The sequence below is a fragment of the Monodelphis domestica genome, chromosome 1 (genome assembly GCF_027887165.1).
Source record: "Monodelphis domestica isolate mMonDom1 chromosome 1, mMonDom1.pri, whole genome shotgun sequence".
Classification (NCBI taxonomy): Eukaryota; Metazoa; Chordata; class Mammalia; order Didelphimorphia; family Didelphidae; genus Monodelphis; species Monodelphis domestica.
In genome coordinates, this window is record NC_077227.1 from 55,185,975 (window position 1) to 55,203,373 (window position 17,399).

The 17,399-nt window shown below is 38.2% G+C and overlaps 1 protein-coding gene across 4 annotated transcripts in view; it reads left to right on the plus strand.

Annotated features, from left to right (window-relative positions):
• Positions 1 to 17,399, plus strand: part of VCL (vinculin) — a 117,854-nt gene that overhangs the window by 28,032 nt on the left and 72,423 nt on the right. For all 4 annotated transcript variants that reach the window (XM_001364451.5, XM_001364377.4, XM_056819803.1 and 1 more), the window contains exon 2: positions 16,383 to 16,453. In XM_001364451.5, the coding sequence (XP_001364488.1) occupies positions 16,383 to 16,453 (71 nt within the window). The remainder of the gene's footprint in view (positions 1 to 16,382; positions 16,454 to 17,399) is intronic.

Sequence of the window (17,399 nt, forward strand, 5' to 3'; positions counted from 1 at the left end):
CTAGTGCATTTAATTGTAGATGATACTCACTGCTCATTCTCTAGTCTTGAGACCTTTTTTTTTTTTGGTAGTTGTTATAATAAGTGAAACAAAAGAAGAAAAACCCCAGTTGTTTCTTCTGCTTTAGCCTCAGGCTGGGTTTACTATTTAGGATTTCACTGAAAAGAAGTGATAGCATCAGGCACAGACCCGAGTTGTATTGGTTGGGATAGCTTACAGCCTCCGTATTTGTACATCCCTGCTGGTTTAGGCTGTAAATGTCGAAGCTGTGCTCTGATTTCACTTCTCTGCAGCTCTTGAAGTGGCTCTGCTTTTAGTCTAGTTGTAGACACAGTGTATTTGTGCAGGTAGTAGAGGGAAAGGAAGCAGTAAAGGTCTTAATAGTCCCCCCTCTTCCCTCCCTGTTCAGCTTTGGCTTAATAGACAAAAATCTGTATTTTCTTAGGAATATTCTATGCAGGTACACTCTAGAAATTTCTAATTCTGTGATTAATGATCTTTGCTAAGCATAGAGGGAAATGTTAATGGAAACATTTAAAGGGGTATTGGGTGGGGGTGGGGGTTGTTGGGGGAAGGAGAAAATAATGGAAGCCTGTCGCCATTGGCATGGCGATATAATACAACAGGACTGTGGTTCAGGACCGTGTTTGTGAGAAGTGTTTGCTGACACGAATCAGAAAACTGGTACTAATAGCTATATGTTTTTACTGCCTGGTCCTACATCAGGCGACTTGTTAAATCCTGAAGCCAAATGCACTTACCATATTGTAAAAGTTCAAATAGCAAGTAAGATGCTATTAAAATTAGTAACAAGAATTAAAGACTTCAATCCCCTTCAGTAATCAGTTTTTTTTTACCACACCTGTAATGAAAAGGACATGTGTCTGGCTATATAGTGCACGTGTGCACAATAAGCTTCATGCAGAGCTCCAGATCATACTTCTTAGTTTAAAGCAGACTGGAAGTCCAATGCTCAAAGTGAACAGCCTTTTTGCCGAGCTTGGTATAATAGAGCACTGTACTTGGTGTCAAAAGACCCAAGGCCTTCTTCTGCCACTTATTTCATTGTTGCATTTCAATAGTTTCATTGAAAATTCCTTTATCTAAACATAGTTACCTACTAGAAGTTTATATTGATGAATTGGAAAGGAAATTCTCTAGTAGTTCAGATGTTTGAAAGTAATAGAAGGACTTAATGGCAAAACACATTTATTAAGAAGTTGGACACATACATTGTCCTTTGACTTATCTTTAAAGTTTTCTTTTAAAAAATAATTTATCTGCTTAATAATAGTTAGAACTTATATAATGCTTAGAAGATTTGCAAAGTGCTTTACATACACTCTCATTTGGCCTAGTCATTTTGGAAGATAAATTGTCTATTGCACTGATGAATTATTTATAACTCTCTCAGTCCTGCCAGTGTAGATGCCATCTTTTGGATTTGTAGCTAGAAGCCTCTCTTTACCAACAATCAATCAGAAACAAACATTTATTAATCACAACTATGTGTTTTCAAAGAACTTAAGTTCTGTCCACATAATTAGTAACTTTTTAAATTACCCAAATTCTTGAATTCAGGAAAACTGTACCTATGTTAGTCACTCTAGATTTTCTTCTGGTACAGCAACATGAATTTATGATAGACTATCCCATCTGTATCCTTTTAAATGTAAAGCTCTATATTGATAGGTTGTTTCATACCCCATAGTAATCCTTATATAAAAAGCTCCACTATTAATATTAGCATTTGCTACTTAAGCAGAGTCCATCTGAAATTTCTTGTTGGTAGACTATTGCTTATTAATACAATGTAGATTTGTTAAAAAGGAGTTAGAGATAGGCCATACAAATTATTCCACATAAAACTCTGTTACTTTGACAGTGATAAAATTTTTGTTTCCTAGGATAATGTTTGCTTAAATTGAAGAGTTTGATTAATACCTTTTATTAGGTTCTTAAATTTAAATGCCATGTGTCAGACCAAAATAACCTTTTAACATCATTGGATGATTTGGAACTATAGGGTTTAATGAGGTAGTTTATTCTATTTTAAGGACTCTCATAACCTCATCTTTATTTTTATTTATTTTTTTGGGGGAAATTTTATAGGTGATTTACAATATTTTTCCATGGTTACAAGATTCCCCCAACCCCCTCCCATAGCTGGCACTTAATTCCATTGGGTTTGACATGTGTCATTGATCAAGACCTATTTCCATATTATTGATGTTTGCACTGGGGTGATCCTTTAGAGTCTACATCCCCAATCATATCCCCATCGACCCTTGTGATCAGGAAGTAGTTTTTCTATTCCCACAGATCTTCCTCTGAATGTTATAACCTCATCTTTATGCTAAAATATAGCATTCCATTTTTCCCCTTTGAAGTAAACTTGTATCTCAATTCAAATCATCCTGAAGCTTGTCTTGTGTCAGTTAAGTGGATCATATGTTGCCTTCAGAATCACCTAAAGCCCATACACTCATCCAAACACTAGTAGCCTGGCTTAGTACATTAAGGGTATACATTCACAGTTTTTCCCCATCCTTGTCATTTGACAATAGCGTTTTGTATTTGTGTTTTAGCTTTAACATATACTTCAGAGGATCACAACTTGGGTATAATAGTGTGTCCAGCTATATCTTATCAGTTTCTTATGCTTGTTCTAGGAGTCTGAAAACATAGTTGTTATATTTCAGGTTTCATAGCCTAAATGGATGGGGTCTGGTTCTTCCCTGTAAGAATCTTATTAAGGACCAGATTCAAGAATTTCTGAAAGATGGGTTATTTTGTAACAGTTCATCAACTTCTGTGTATTCTGTCTAAACACAATCTATTTCATCTTCCAAGCGATTAGCATAGGGAATTTGTTTAAGTATTTAGTTAAGCGTTTGTGACAAGTTCCTGCCAGAAGCTCAGATCCTTGCTATTTATTTTAGAACGTTTCTGAAGACATTCTCATCTTGTGAATTAAAATTTTTGCACTTGAATCTTCAGCTACAAGCAGTGCCAACTCAGAGCCATGAGATGATGATAGACTTGATGATGGAGTGAAGGCAGCATGTTCCGCCTTTGAATTAGAAAGGACAGAACAGAAATGTTCAACAGGGAGCTGGTACTCCAGATAAACAAGGAGCTCATAAGAGACTACCCATTTGTCCTTGATGAGTTCAAAGTGCCTGACTTACATGAATCATATCCTTGGATATGGCACATGTGATGGCCAAGCCACTGTCAGTGAGCTTCAAAAGATAGTAAAGAACAGGGGAGATATCACAGGATTAGTTAGAAAAGGGCAGATGTCTTGATTTTTACAAAAGGGATTATAAGTTTAAATCTGGAAGAGACATCAGATGCCATTTAGTCCAGGACCCTCATTTTCTAGATGAGGAAACTGAGGCTTTAGGGAGATTAAATAACTTGCCCAGAAATATACCAATAGCAATGAGAAGAAGCAGAATTTGAACCCAGGTTTTTCTGCCTTTCTTTCCAGTGTCCTTTTCATTGTACTCAGAGAACAAAGTCTACAAACCATGCCCAGTTTGACTTGGCTTCCTGGCTACATTTTTGCACTTCTTATTAAGTGGCTCAGGTTAGTGATTGAGAAAAAGAAGCAGTGACTATTAGTGACCAGCAGGGACTTTACAGACAGGTCATGCCACACTGGCTTTGTGTACTTTTCTGACTCACCTTTTAGGTAAGGAAAATGCTATAGGTCAGAGGTATCAGTCACTACATTGTAGCCCACAAGGAGAATGCATCCCCAGCAGATTAAAATGTGATCGGAAAAATTTAAAATAAATACACAAACATGCATTTGAACATAGATAATATTAGTATGTGATCTTTTAGGACAACACGTGCCTTTTGTAGGGATCCTGATGTCTGGTTCAGTGACCCTGTTTCTATTTGTGTTTGACATTAATGCCATAAGTAACATTTAATTAGTGTTTTAAAAGCACTGGACAGTCATTTGATTCTTCTGGAAAAGATGAAGCGATGTGGACTAGATGGTAGTTGGGTGGATTTGGAATTGGTTGAAGGGCCAGGTTCAAGGAATACTCATTAATAATTTGATGTCAGCCTGGAAAGAAGTGCCCTGTGCTATTTACCATTTTATTTTTAGTGAACTGGGTAAAGGTAAAGATGGCATGCTCATCCGATTTCTTGATGACATGAAAATGGGAAGGATAGCTATCACGTTGACTAGTCAGAATTCAAAAAGATCTTGACAGGCTAAATTAATAAGCCTGCTTTGAGATCAGAGACTATTTTAATCTTTGTATCTCCTGCCTAGTATGGTGTCAGTCATAATGTATTTCATACATTCATAATGGACTGAACCTGAGATGGAATTGGATGAAGATTAACATAAAGTCTTACTCTTTAGTTTTAAAAAGTCAGTTTCACGGGGTCAAAATGGTGAAGGTTTGGTTGGGCAGCAGCAGTTCAAAGGGCAGTCAGGAAAGCAAATGAATGCCTCTGGTCTGATTCTACCATCCTTCTCCCAAAGCCATTTAGCTCTCTAAGCCTCGATGTCCTCTTCTTTAAAATGAAAGGCTTGGACTAAGTAATCCTTCAGCTTCTTTCTCGCTCCACATTTGGGATTCTGTGACCTGTGGTGTGGTGGCTCTACTTTGTCCTGGGCAGACATGTTTAGAATATCAAGTTCAGTTCTGGGAATCATATTTTAGGAAGAGGGATCTCACCTTTGGGCCATATGGAAAAAAAAAACTCAAGGAAATAGAAATAGCCTGGAGAAAAGAAGATCTGAAAGGGTGTGGAGGGGAAGAATATGTGAGAGGAAACATTGTCTGCTTGGTCTCAGAATAGAAATAGGAGTAATGGTTGGAAGTTGCAAAGACAAATTTAGGGAGCTTGTGGGGAAAAAAAATCTCTTAACAACTAGAACAATCCCAAAGTGCAGTGGATTGCTTCTGGAGATATTAGATTCTCCCAGTGAGCCGACTTAGTGGATTGAACCCCGGACCTGGAGTACAGGAGGACCCAAGTTCAAATGTGCCTTCAGTCACTTATTAATAACTGTGTGACCCTGGGCAGGTCACTTGACCTCCCCAGTTTCTTCAACCGTAAAATCAAGACATTACTAGCACCCACCTTGCCAGGTTGTTTTGAGGATCAAATAAGATAATATTTGTAAGTGCTGAGCACAGTGCCCTAGCATGTAGTAGATGCAATATAAGTGCTTATTCCCACCTTTTTTTCTCCATTCTCCTTATTGGAGGCTTAAGGAAAAGCTCTCTGGCTTCTCTCAAGGAAGGAAGTTGGTGACCTGCAAATTCCCTTCCTATCTTTGAATCTTACTGCTACCCCCTGCCTCCTGCCGTTCTCAGGGTCCTGACTCTGCCCCTGCCCACCTCCAAGAGTAATGCAAAGCAAGTCTATAAATCAAAGCATAGGTGTGGCTCACGTGGACCTTCTCCTCAGAATGGCGAATTTCAGATAGCTGCTTATGACCTCTGCCATAGAAATCCTATCAGATTCAACGTGCCTGGGTACAGTTGCTTCCGAACTCACCCAACCTTGCACTTAGGCTCCCTTTGGAAAAAGGCAAATCTCCATAGATAGTTTGGATCCACCAAGTGTCATCTGCCAAGCAAGTCACAAGGCCTGTCAGCCAGGGCATTGCTTGTATTCTTTTCTTCTGAGAAGTGTGTTGTTGTGGAGACCCCCCACCCTCCTGACTGGGCAGCCAGAATCTGATTTAGAGACCCTTCAGCTGGCAAAGTAGCTATCGGTCCTCAGAAGGCCCATCTTTCAGGGCTGCTTGATGCTGACCTATGAAAGGGAAGAAAGGCAGAAGCAGGAGGTTGGGGACTCAGCCTTCTCTAGGCAGGCACCTATTCTTGCTCCCCTGTACTTGGGTTACAAGCTGTAGGGAGGGTGTGGAAAAATAGTCCAAGGAAGAGAAAGTATACACTGGGAGAGTAGTCCAAAAGAGTGAACAGAGCCATTTCCAGAGCTCCTCTAGCCTGAGTAGAGTCTGTCCTTCTAGCTCTTGGGGCCTATCATCTTTGCTACAATTCTCCAGTTATAGAGACCCATCAGGAGTTGCTGTGTCACTCAGCAAGGAGCCAGAGAGTGCTTGGCCATCTCCATTGGACTGTGGCCTGGAAGCTCATCAGGAGGATACAGGGAACTCAAGTTCCTGATAATCAATTCCATTTGCCTCTTCCTTCCCTCCTCCCCAACCCTCCAGTGAACTACTGATGCTATGTGCCAGTGACCCACAGTAACAGTAGCCTTTGGACTTTTGTTACATTATAAGAATACGGTTATTTCTTGCATTGTTGGACATAATTATAAGTCAGTACTAAAGCAAAACTTGAAGCTGATGAGAGATGTTTGCCTATCATGACGTTTGAGTTTGAGGCTGGTAGCTCAGCAACCTGTATTGCCATGTGAAAATGCAAGGCAGCACTTTCTGGTTTTAGAATCGAGTTTTGGAGTTGAAAGGAATCTTAGAAATTACATTGTCTATTTTTCTCATTTTATAAATGAGGAAAACGAGGCTCTGAGAGATGATGAGATTTGCTCCCAAAGTCATATGACAGAGTCAGGGGAAGAAACCAGATCTTCATTGGAAAGAAACTTCATTATCAAATCAAATCTGGTAAAATAGAAGTAAGGATTGTGTTAGAGGCACTAGCAGCAACAGAAGATAAAGGGCTTCTTACGTTGAATTTTGATGATAAAGTCAAAATCATATGGTATTATTTCCAGAAGAGTCGGGAATCATTCGTTTAAACTATTTCCTGTTAGCTCATGTAATGAGAGGCAGTCACAGAAGGAGATTAATGAGGTCATGGTTGGTTCAATCTTTTGCACTTTTCATGGTCACGTCCTCCACACCTAAATCTGGCCAGCTGTCTTATGAATGTATGCTCCGGGTGCAAAGGCAACTCGGTGAAAAATATATATATATAGATGGGGATCGTCAGTGCTGCTGGTTAATAACTCAGGCACTAATTCTATTGATAGTAAGGCAGTGGAATTATTTTCATGGATGAAAAAACACATTCCTATTCTTGGATCAGTCCCTGTTGGATATGGGGACAGTTTATTTTTAGCATAATTGATTTAGGGCCTGAGGTTTGATTGGTTATTCTAATCTGTACTTGACTTCATTCACCTTTGGTGTATCAATTTTGAGCCAAAAACAGGCTCTTTTTTTGTGTGTGAGAGAATTTAAATTTTCTTTTTATGTTTTATGAAATTTACAGAAAAAGGAACTGGGAACACAGTGGTGATTTCACAGGCTACTTCCAAAAGCAGGCTCTTTTAGCCAAAGTCTGGTGGGCTTGTAGCTTGATGATAATTATATTTGGTACATAGTACCAGACTAACCAAAAGAAATTGGAGACTTGTGAGTCGAGTCTAAATATGTCAAGAAGTCTTCCAGTGGAAGAATTCAAAAACTCCAGGCATCTGCATCTGCCCCTTACCTCAGATTTTTTTGTTCATATCTCTCATTTTGGTTGGGTACAATCTGATGATAAGCAATATTGTACAGGTCTGTAACTTGAGCTGCAGTTTCTGCATTTTGTGTTGCTGTTTTCTGTATTCTCTGATTTAGGAAGACTTCTTCTACATTAGCATATTTTTTAGTCTGGGCAGAAGCTTAAACACAGCCAGACTATGTTTGTTGGAAAGTAACCAAGTCATTCTTTATTATTGAATCAAATCCAATAGATAGAGGTAAGGATTGTTTTGGGAGAAGTGATAACAGCCATAGAAGACAAAAGGCCTTTCTCACTGAATTTTGAACTGAAGTCACATCTTGAACAAAAAATATTTAAATGAACTGCTCAGCCAAGCAAGGTCCCTTCCAAAAAATCATGGGTTCTTGCCAAGATGCCTCCAAACCTCTTAATCACTTGGTACCTTCTGGCCATTTTAATGTTTCTTTATAAGCACGAAAAGGAACTCTGTATGTCTAAGCACTTTTTTACTTCCCACATTAATTTTTTTTCCAGTCTCAGGAGTTAGGAAGACAATTCTTTGGAGAAATAGTGAAGCCACAACAATATATTTTATTTAGAAATACACAGAACCAGTAACTCTGGGTTTCTCTTGGCACTAGTGCAAAATTTAAATGCACATTTGCATTACAATTGATTGAATCCCTCAGAAGTAATTTCTTTTTTACTTATAGTGATATATCTATTGCTTAATTTGGTTAGAACTTGTGTTATTAATCAAGCTTCTTTCTCTTTTTTTCTTATGGGCCCATTTGCCTCTTAACTTTTAGGTCTGTTACCGGTGGGAATGAAAATGCTTTTTATTTCTTTTAGACCTAAAGAATTAAATATCCAATTTGTAGTTAATTTACATAATTACAAAATGCAGAGAAAATATACAGGAGATGCATTATAACCAAATATGATGATTCATTTAAGTCTAAAGTTCTTCCAGGCCACCTAGCCTTTTTTAAAAAATCATATTTTATTTTTTACCAATTACATGTAAAAGCAATTTTTTTGGAAAATTTTATTTAGTCAATTTAGAACATTATTCCTTGGTTACAAAATCATATTCTTTCCTTCCCCTCTTCTCACCCCTTCCCATAGTCGACGTGCAATTCCACTGGGTAAAAGCAATTTTTAAGACATTCATTAAATTTTTTTTGAGTTCCAAATTTTTTCCCTCTTTCTCACTCTTCCTCCTTCAGGCCCTCCCACCTTGTTCTTTTCTCCCTGAAATGGAAAACAATATGGTAGTAGATTTTATATGTACAGTCATATAAAACATTTTTCCATAATAGTCATTTTATGGAAGAGATCTCAAATGAGAAAAAAGAGTGAATTATAGTATGTTTCAGTTTGCATTCAGACTCTAATCAGTTCTTTCTCAGAGGACAGATGCCATTTTTTTCATCATTCTCTGAGATTGTTTTGAATCACTGAATTGCTGAGAATAACTAGGTCATTCATAGTTGATCATCAAGAAATATTCATGCCACTGGATACTGTTCTGGTTGATCACTTCACTTTGCATCAGTTCTTATACATCTTAACAGATTTTTTCAAAATCATCCTGCTCAACATGTCTTATAGCACAATAGTATTCCATCACGTCTTATAGCACAATAGTATTCCATCACAATCCTAACCACAAATTGTTCAGCCATTCCTCAATTGATGGACAACCCATCTCTCAGTTTCCAATTCTTTGCTCTCTTAAAAAGAGCTACACTAAATATTTTTGTATAAATAGGTCCTTTTCCCTTTTTCATGATTGTTTTGGTCATCACAGACCTAGTTTTGTTGGATCAAAGCATATACACAGTTTTAGAGTCCTCTTTTGCTCAACCTTCTAAATGGACTCTGGAATCATAGATTCATAGGTTTAGAAAGGGACCTTTTAAATCACTTGGACCAACCTCATTTTTCAGAAAAAGAAATGGACGAAATCAGAGAAGTCATGTAATAGATATTCCTGAATATGTGCTTGCTAAAAGAATGAATGGATGAGTAATGGATGTGGCTGAGGCGAAATACTCTTTAGAAATAGCACTAGGACTAGAACTTTGATTTGTCTGTTCTTTCCTCTGTAAAGATATTTTGAGAGTATAATTTAACCAACTCAAGGCCTTGATCTGAAGGCCTGCACAGTGATAAGTATTTGTTAAAATTATTGCTGACCTGTTTCAACATAGATCTGTGTCTCATATTACAAATCATACTCCCTCCTGTCTTTTATGATATTTATCTAATAAAATATTTTCCCACATACCAACTATGATGACCTTTGTTTGTTAATTCAGTTATCAGGATTATAACAAAAAGTATTCAGAGAATGAATTTCTCTTGGTTGTTTGCCATGCTGCCTTTCTGTTTGGAAGAGAAGGGTGCTATAGAAACAGTCTCTGTTTTGATAGTTTTGGAACAGGCATACCATATGTTTCCTGGCAGCTAGTAACCAATTGGATTAGATGTTTTGGGGTGTCTCAAGACACCCTTTTGCTCATCAATAATGGAGGAAATGTTCTTCCTGTTTTGTAGATCTTCTGAATTTGACTTCTTTGGGAGTTTATGACTTGGAACTATAGCAAAATTTCTGTTTCTTAGACTGCTGGATCTTAATGGCAAGTTAGCCAGTCACTTTCTCTTATAAATAGAAAGAATAGCACATGTCAGGACCTGTAAAAATCTTGGGCATTGATGCCTCCTGAAAATGGACAGTATCTGATTTAGAGTTTCTGTTTTGATAAATATCCCCAAAATTTAACAATTTTTTTCACCTTAGTGGACTTAGTGTGCCAATATTTCACCCTCTCTTTTCTAGACAAACCAATAACTAGTTGCTCCCTCACTCTTGGCATTCCATTTCCTTCCTCTGCTTTTGCACAGATTGTTTTTTCTAGTCCGTAGGCACTTCCTTGTCATCCCTGACTCTCAGAATGACTACATTGAAAGTTCAGTATGTAAAAGAAAAGATCCTTTTGGCTACATGTGTAGGATAATCTCATGAATCAACAGAAGAGTAGCACCTTGATGATGGGCCCTGGCCAGGAAGTTAGGCCACTTGAGTTGGAGTCTTGGCACTGCCATGAACTATGTGACCTTAGGCAAGTCACCGGATACCTCAGCCAGGGTCTTTTCCTAGTTTCCAGCATGAACAATATTCACAGAAGTTTAGAGAGTAATAATAATAATATATGATGTAGCAATAAAGAAGAGTTTATAGTTTTATAGCAAATAATGCATGTTAGTGGTGTAGAATAATAGTAATAAAACCAAAATAAGTAAATAATAGAGGAGTAAGCTGCTCTAGGAAATTATAATAAGTTTTTACCTTGTTTTGTTCTTTACTTGGTCAAAGCAGAACAAATGTTATACATTTTCTGCTCATGGGTGACAGTTTTGGGATGGCTGGGGTGGGAAGATTCACAGGTATTTTGGAGAATGGCTAGGGCTTGGCCCAGTCCTCAAACCAGGTTGTCCCAGGCCAGATCCGTCCGGGGGGACAAGGACGGAATCTGAGTCACCTTTTTAGACAAGGGAAATCTAGGAATCCCCCAGAGGTCCTGGGCCCTAAGGAATCCGCAAGTTGATGCAGGGTAGAGGAGGTGGGCTTGCCAAGGCTGGTGTGCCTTCATTGCTCAATGAATTGCTGCCATGCCTGGGTGGCTTTTCTCTGTATGGAGCACCTCCCTTTCTCCCTTAAGCCTGGACTTTGGTGGGGCCACAGTATCTTCTTTCACTGCGGTCCTTGATCGTTCTCATCACTAAGTGTGGCAGGTCCGGGTTAATCGGAGACATATTTTGGAGGTAGAAAAAGGGGAAAGAACTGGATTTGGAGGTAACATAATCAGTTGAGCCTAACTATTAGCAAACCTGAAAGCATTTTGCCTCCAGCAGATCTGTGGGATATACAGCCCTAGAGAGGGAAAGGAAGGGGGGAAACGAGGAATCTGAGCAGTGAATGCCAAGCAAGAGCCGTCTACTAAGTGTAGAAAGAAGAGCTGTAGAGATGCCTAGACATTCATAGGAGACAGAATGTAAGAAAGAAGCCCGTGACAAAGATCCCTGGCTGCAGAAGGCCCCCAGGGGGGCAGCAAACAAGGTGAACTAGAGATCCTAATGCAAAGAAACATTCAACCACCTTTTGCTGAGTATTATTACGGAGGAATTACTTTGATGGATGAGACCTGGCTAGTAAGGCATGCCTTATGTACAAGTTTCAGAATGTTACCAGGGTGTTTTATTCCTTTCTCTTCTTTTCTATTGGGGATGGAGTCAATGAAGAGAAAATAAATGCTTGTTATTTCCCATTAGATTGTGAGCTCCTTGAAGGTAGGGCCTGCCTTTTGCTTCTTTTGTAATCCAAGGGCGTAGGAGAGTGCCTAGCATATAGAGGGCGCTTATTGACCATTTGTCGATTGAAAACAGTGAAACAGAGGGGGCAGTTAGGTGACTCAATAGAGGGAGACAGGAGGTCTCACTTCCTAGCTATGTGACCCTGGGCAAGTCACTTGGCCACAATGGCTTGGCCCTTACAGCTCTTCTGCCTTGGAATCAATATGGAGGATAAGGGTTAAACAAAATGAAAAAGGAAAAAAGATGGAAAAAATGTGAGGTTGAATAGTCAAAATGTATATCAGAAAACGTTGAGGGGGGCAACTTGGTGGCTCAGTGGATGGAGAGTCAGGCCAGAGATGGGAGGTCCTGGGTTCAAAAGTAGCCTCAGACACTTCCCAGCTGTGTGACCCTGGGCAAGACATCACTTGACCCCCATTGCCTAGCCTTTACTACTCTTCTGCCTTGGAACCAATACACAGTATTGGGGAAAGGAAGAAAGGAAGGAAGAGAGGGATGGAGGGATGGAGGGAGGGAAAAGAAAAGAAGAAAATGTTGAGACAGCCTGGAGTAGTGGATGGAGAGCCAGACTCGAAGCCGAATGTTTCAAATGTGCCAACAGATCAAGTTTCTATATTTCTACTTTAGGCTGATAATATTAAGAAAATTTTAAAAACCGTGTACTGAGAGAGGGCATAATGTTGGTTAGATATAAATAATATTTTTGTAATAGTCTAAATTGTTGACTAGTGGAATGAATTACCAAAGAAGGATGGGAAATTTGCTTCTCTTTATATCTTAAAATTTTTAATGAGTTCTAATTTGTCTGGAGGTGATAAATGTGTTCTAGTTGAAACTGGGAGAATAAAGTTGATGACCTTCACATCTCCCTTCTGACTTTCTGATTTTTAAGAAGTACTTTTTATTTGTTTTATTTGTTTTAATTTTTACTTTTTCCATTTGAATTTATTTAGTCAATTTAGAACATTATTCCTTGGTTACAATAATCACATTATTTCCCTCCTTCCCCTCCACCCACCCTTCCCGCAGCCAACAAGCAATTTCATTGGGTATTACTCATGTCCTTGATCAGAAGTATTTCCATGTTGTTTGCACTAGGATGTTCATTTAGTCTACATCCTCAACCATATCCCTTCGATCCATGTATTCAAGCAGTTGTTTTTCTTCGGTGTTTCTAATTCCCACAGTTTTTTAAGGAGTACTTTTTAGAGTGACTCCATTTGATATGCTCAGTCTCCAGCTGTGGACCAAAGTCTATAGAGCCTTTTATAAGAGGCTTTGGAAATGGGGGGTGGGGAGAGATAGCACCATTTAGGTGCAGAAGAAATGAAACACAGAGGCTTGATAACGTAACTTAAATGATATTGTATTGCTTAAATCAGCTATACCATTTTATGATTTTGTTGACATCCATTTTAAGATTTCAGGAGCTAATGGGAATAGGAACTTTTATTTTTATTTCTGTCCTTGGACCAATCTCTTGTTCCTAGTAAAACAATATTTTTCGCTCCATAATATTCCATTTCAGGTGTGGCACTTTGTAGCACTATTTGTTTTATTTAATGTACTAATAGGCCAAGTATATTAAGAATGGACAGACCTCTTTTCTGCCACAGGCATTCTTAGAGTTATGAGTTACCAATGGATTCTATAATAGTTAAATTTTTTTAAACAAGTCTTCTAAATAAGAACCTTAAGTAAAATAACCTCAAAGTATAGTTTTTCTCCTTTCCTTACCTTACCCCTTTCTCCAAAGCAGTTAAGTAATTAATTAAAAGCATCCTAGTAACACATTTATATGTAGTCCATTAAAGTTTATAAGGGATTTTTCTTATAACAACCTTATGAGAGATAATTATATGCTCTCACTCTCAAGAGAATTAGAATTACAGATAGCATAAAGGGCATTGGAAAGACACATGGGCATAAGTAGGCTGAAGTATATTATTAATGATAATTTGGGTGAGAAACCCAATAATGGTATGTCGGATACTATTAAAGAAATGCAGACCTGGAAAAGGATGTAGGTTGGTCATATAGTGAGAATGAGAGACAGCATATTGGCTACCCCAAAGGATACATAGGTTAGAGGTAGTAAAAGAACAAAAAGGAAGAACAAGTTTGGGAACAATCCATAAGTCCTCCTTGATGGAAGATTTATGAGAAAACATGAATGATAATCACAAAGGATGGGAGAGCAGGAAAAAGTGGAGTGCCCACACCACTGTAATAATGGAGCCATTCAGCCATGCTTTTCTTCCCCATCCTGGGCCCTGTAGTACAGGATTTTTAGCGGGACAAGTTAGCAGCATGGGATGCTGCAAAACCAAGATTCCACAGAGCTTGCAAGGACTGGGTCAGCATTCTAAGGCAATCTTAGTTGTTTTATTTTCTTATTTTTTAAAGATCCCTCCCTGTGAATTCATCAGTATATGAAACTCTTAGTGCATGGGCAGCTTATCTCTAACATTCTGTTTTAGAGGATCTTTTGGGATCCTCATAAGCAACTTGCTCAGGTCACCTAACCAGGATGTTCCCGAGACGGGATTTAATTTTAGATCTTAGTGACTTTCAAGGCCGCCCCCCACCCCCGTCCCAGCCCCCATCATTGACTCTACCGTTTGGCTTCTCAGTTGTTTTAGACTTTATTGAAGTTTGTATCTTTAATATATTTGAGCGCTACCACTTCTTTAATCATTCGACAAATATTTTAGTTCCTGTATTTTGGGAAGAATTTATTCTTTCACGTAAAGGATTATTTACACACACGTGTATTGTTCTGGACCTACCCTGCTTATGGTAAACTAGTGATGGCTGTAGGTCATTCTGCTTATGTCCGAAGTCAGTGGCCTTGGCCTCTTGGCTGCTTTAGTTCAAGAAAATAGAGTGAACAATACACTTGGAAATGTTGTATCATCTTTTGGTCGGAGCAACTCTGGAGAACCAGCTGTTGGCTTGAAAGGCTTCTATTGTGGCCCAGAAGCTCTGCTGCAGATGAAAGCAGTGGTTATTCCACAGTGCATCTATGTCTGAGCTGTTAACTTAGAAGAGAAAACTTGGATTCATTAACTTCACACAACTTCAGTCGCCTAAGAATTGTTGATTAGGAATACATTAAAGATAAGGTTGCTTGTGCCTCTAGAAATGTCCATTTTCTTTTTTCTTTTTCTCTCTTTAAAATCATTACTAGGCCAGATGGTTCAAATGACAGATTTAAGGAGTTTTTGCTGTAGGGATTAAAAACACCATAAGCTTGTGTTTTTTATAAAGAAGGTATATTCATATCTTTATATTAGATGTGCTTTAACTCATTTAGAAGATTGTGTATTATGGTAATTTATCAGATTGTACAGTGCTTTGTAAAGTAAAGGTAGACTAAATCCTGCATAGATGTATCATAATATTCTTGAATATAGTAAATTTAGAAATAGAATATATTTAATAAATGCCACAAAGTTGGGTGGGTTACTGAGACTTCTAATAAATTAATTTGTTTTTTGTTATCTATATTTATTGTTTATGGAGTCAGTGGGTATTCACTGATATTTAAAATTCATGCTATCATCTCAATGGATAGTTATACTTAGTTTATAAGTGATAACTTATAGGTTTTTAAAAATATATTTATGGGGGCATCTGGGTAGCTCAGTGGATTGAGAACCACCTAGAGACAGGAGGTCCTGGATTCCAATCTTGCCTCCGACACTTCCCAGCTGTGTGACCCTGGGCAAGTCACTTGACCCCCATTGCCTAGCCCTTACCACTCTTCTGCCTTGGAACCAACACACAGTATTGACTGTAAGATGGAAGGTGAGGGTTTAAAATAAATAAAGAAATATGAAAATTTAGCTATATGATACAATCAGGGACCTTTATTTTATGACTGACTTACTAATATAGAGGTACATTGGTGGTGCTTGGTTATTGACTTGCTTTGTTGTTATTCAGTCACGTCAGACTTTCCAGGACCCCAACTGGAGTTTTCTTGGCAAAGATAGTGGGGCAGTTTGCCATTTCTTTTTCTAGCACATGTTAGAGATGAGGAAACTAAAGCAAAGCAGGTTAAGTGACTTGCTCAGGGTCATATAGCTAGTAAGTGTCTGAGGCCTCATTTGAACTCAGGAGGTGTTCATACTTGTAGTGCCTGGCTCATGTGCTTACCTTGGTGATGACTACCTTCATGTAGAGATGCCCAACGAGAGTCCTTGGCACTCTATTCACTACCCCACCTAACTACCCTGTTGGACTTGTGACAGACATTAAATGTTTCATTGCTATTAAATCAAAGTAACTAAGATATTATTGCTTTCATATCACTCTCTGCCCTCTCCCCATTTCCATGCTGAGTTTATGTGGGGAATATTAACATAAGGAGGTTTAGCAATTTAAACCAATTTTATGACCAATTTTCTTTGATGCTCTAATGATGGAAATTTTTATGTTCCATGTGGAATATGAATGTGACGGTCAAATTTTCTTAGGATTTAGAATTCTAAAGCTAAAGGGTTAACCATTACTTTTTCTTCCCTATCTCAGGTTGGAAAGGAGACTGTTCAGACCACCGAGGATCAGATTTTGAAGAGAGACATGCCGCCAGCATTTATTAAGTGAGTGATTAAAAAATTCTACTGTAGTCTAAATACTCTTGCCAAGTAGAAGCTTCAATCTTGGTATTCTTAGGAGGTAAAAATAATTGACTTGAAAAGCAAAAATTCCTTTTAGTAGGCCTCTGTGACAAAAACAGGAGTCTTAATAACTTCTTTAGATTTTCAGCTTTGATTTTAGTGAGTAACATTTTACCAATCAGAAGTTCTTCTGTGTGGTTTTTTTTTTTTATTAGACTAGGCCAAAATCCCACTCAGTATAATGAGTGAACCCAAGCCATACACTAAATGCTTTTGCAGATAGCCTGATTTGTTTTAGAATGGGTGCTTTTGCAGTATCAAACATTATTTCATTTCTGTAAAATGTTTTATTCTTCATGCTCCAGAAATTAAAGTATAGAAATCATTGAGTTTTTTTTTTAATGGATTCTATTGGTATATCTCTGATGCTTCTTGTTGGTTTATCTAAAGAGATCCTTTTCTGTTCTAGTTTCTGATCTCAAGGAGTTTGTAATCTAGTGGGAGAGATAAGATGAACAGGCAGTTACAATACAAAGTAGTATGTGATCACCCCAAAGAAGAAATTGGAAGTGCTATAAGAGATGGAAACAGCAGGGATGGTTGCCTTTTGGCAGGGAGGTTGGGTAAGTTGCGAGGGTGAAGTGGAAGATCAAGGGAAGCTTCATAAGGGAGATGATATTCATCTGCACCCTAAAAATTTCTGTGAAGTCCCTATGTATCTCTCTGATTATGTCATGCCTCGAATCAAAAATCTTGGATGGCGCTTTTTAGTTATGACATAAAGTTCAGGTTCTTTCTTTGCTTGACATTGAAGGCTCACTATGATGCTTCCAATCTAATAAATGCCTCCAGAAAAATGATAAGGACCTCAAAGACTGGAAATGGAAGCATCCCTATCAGTTTGTCAGAATGAATATATATGTTACAG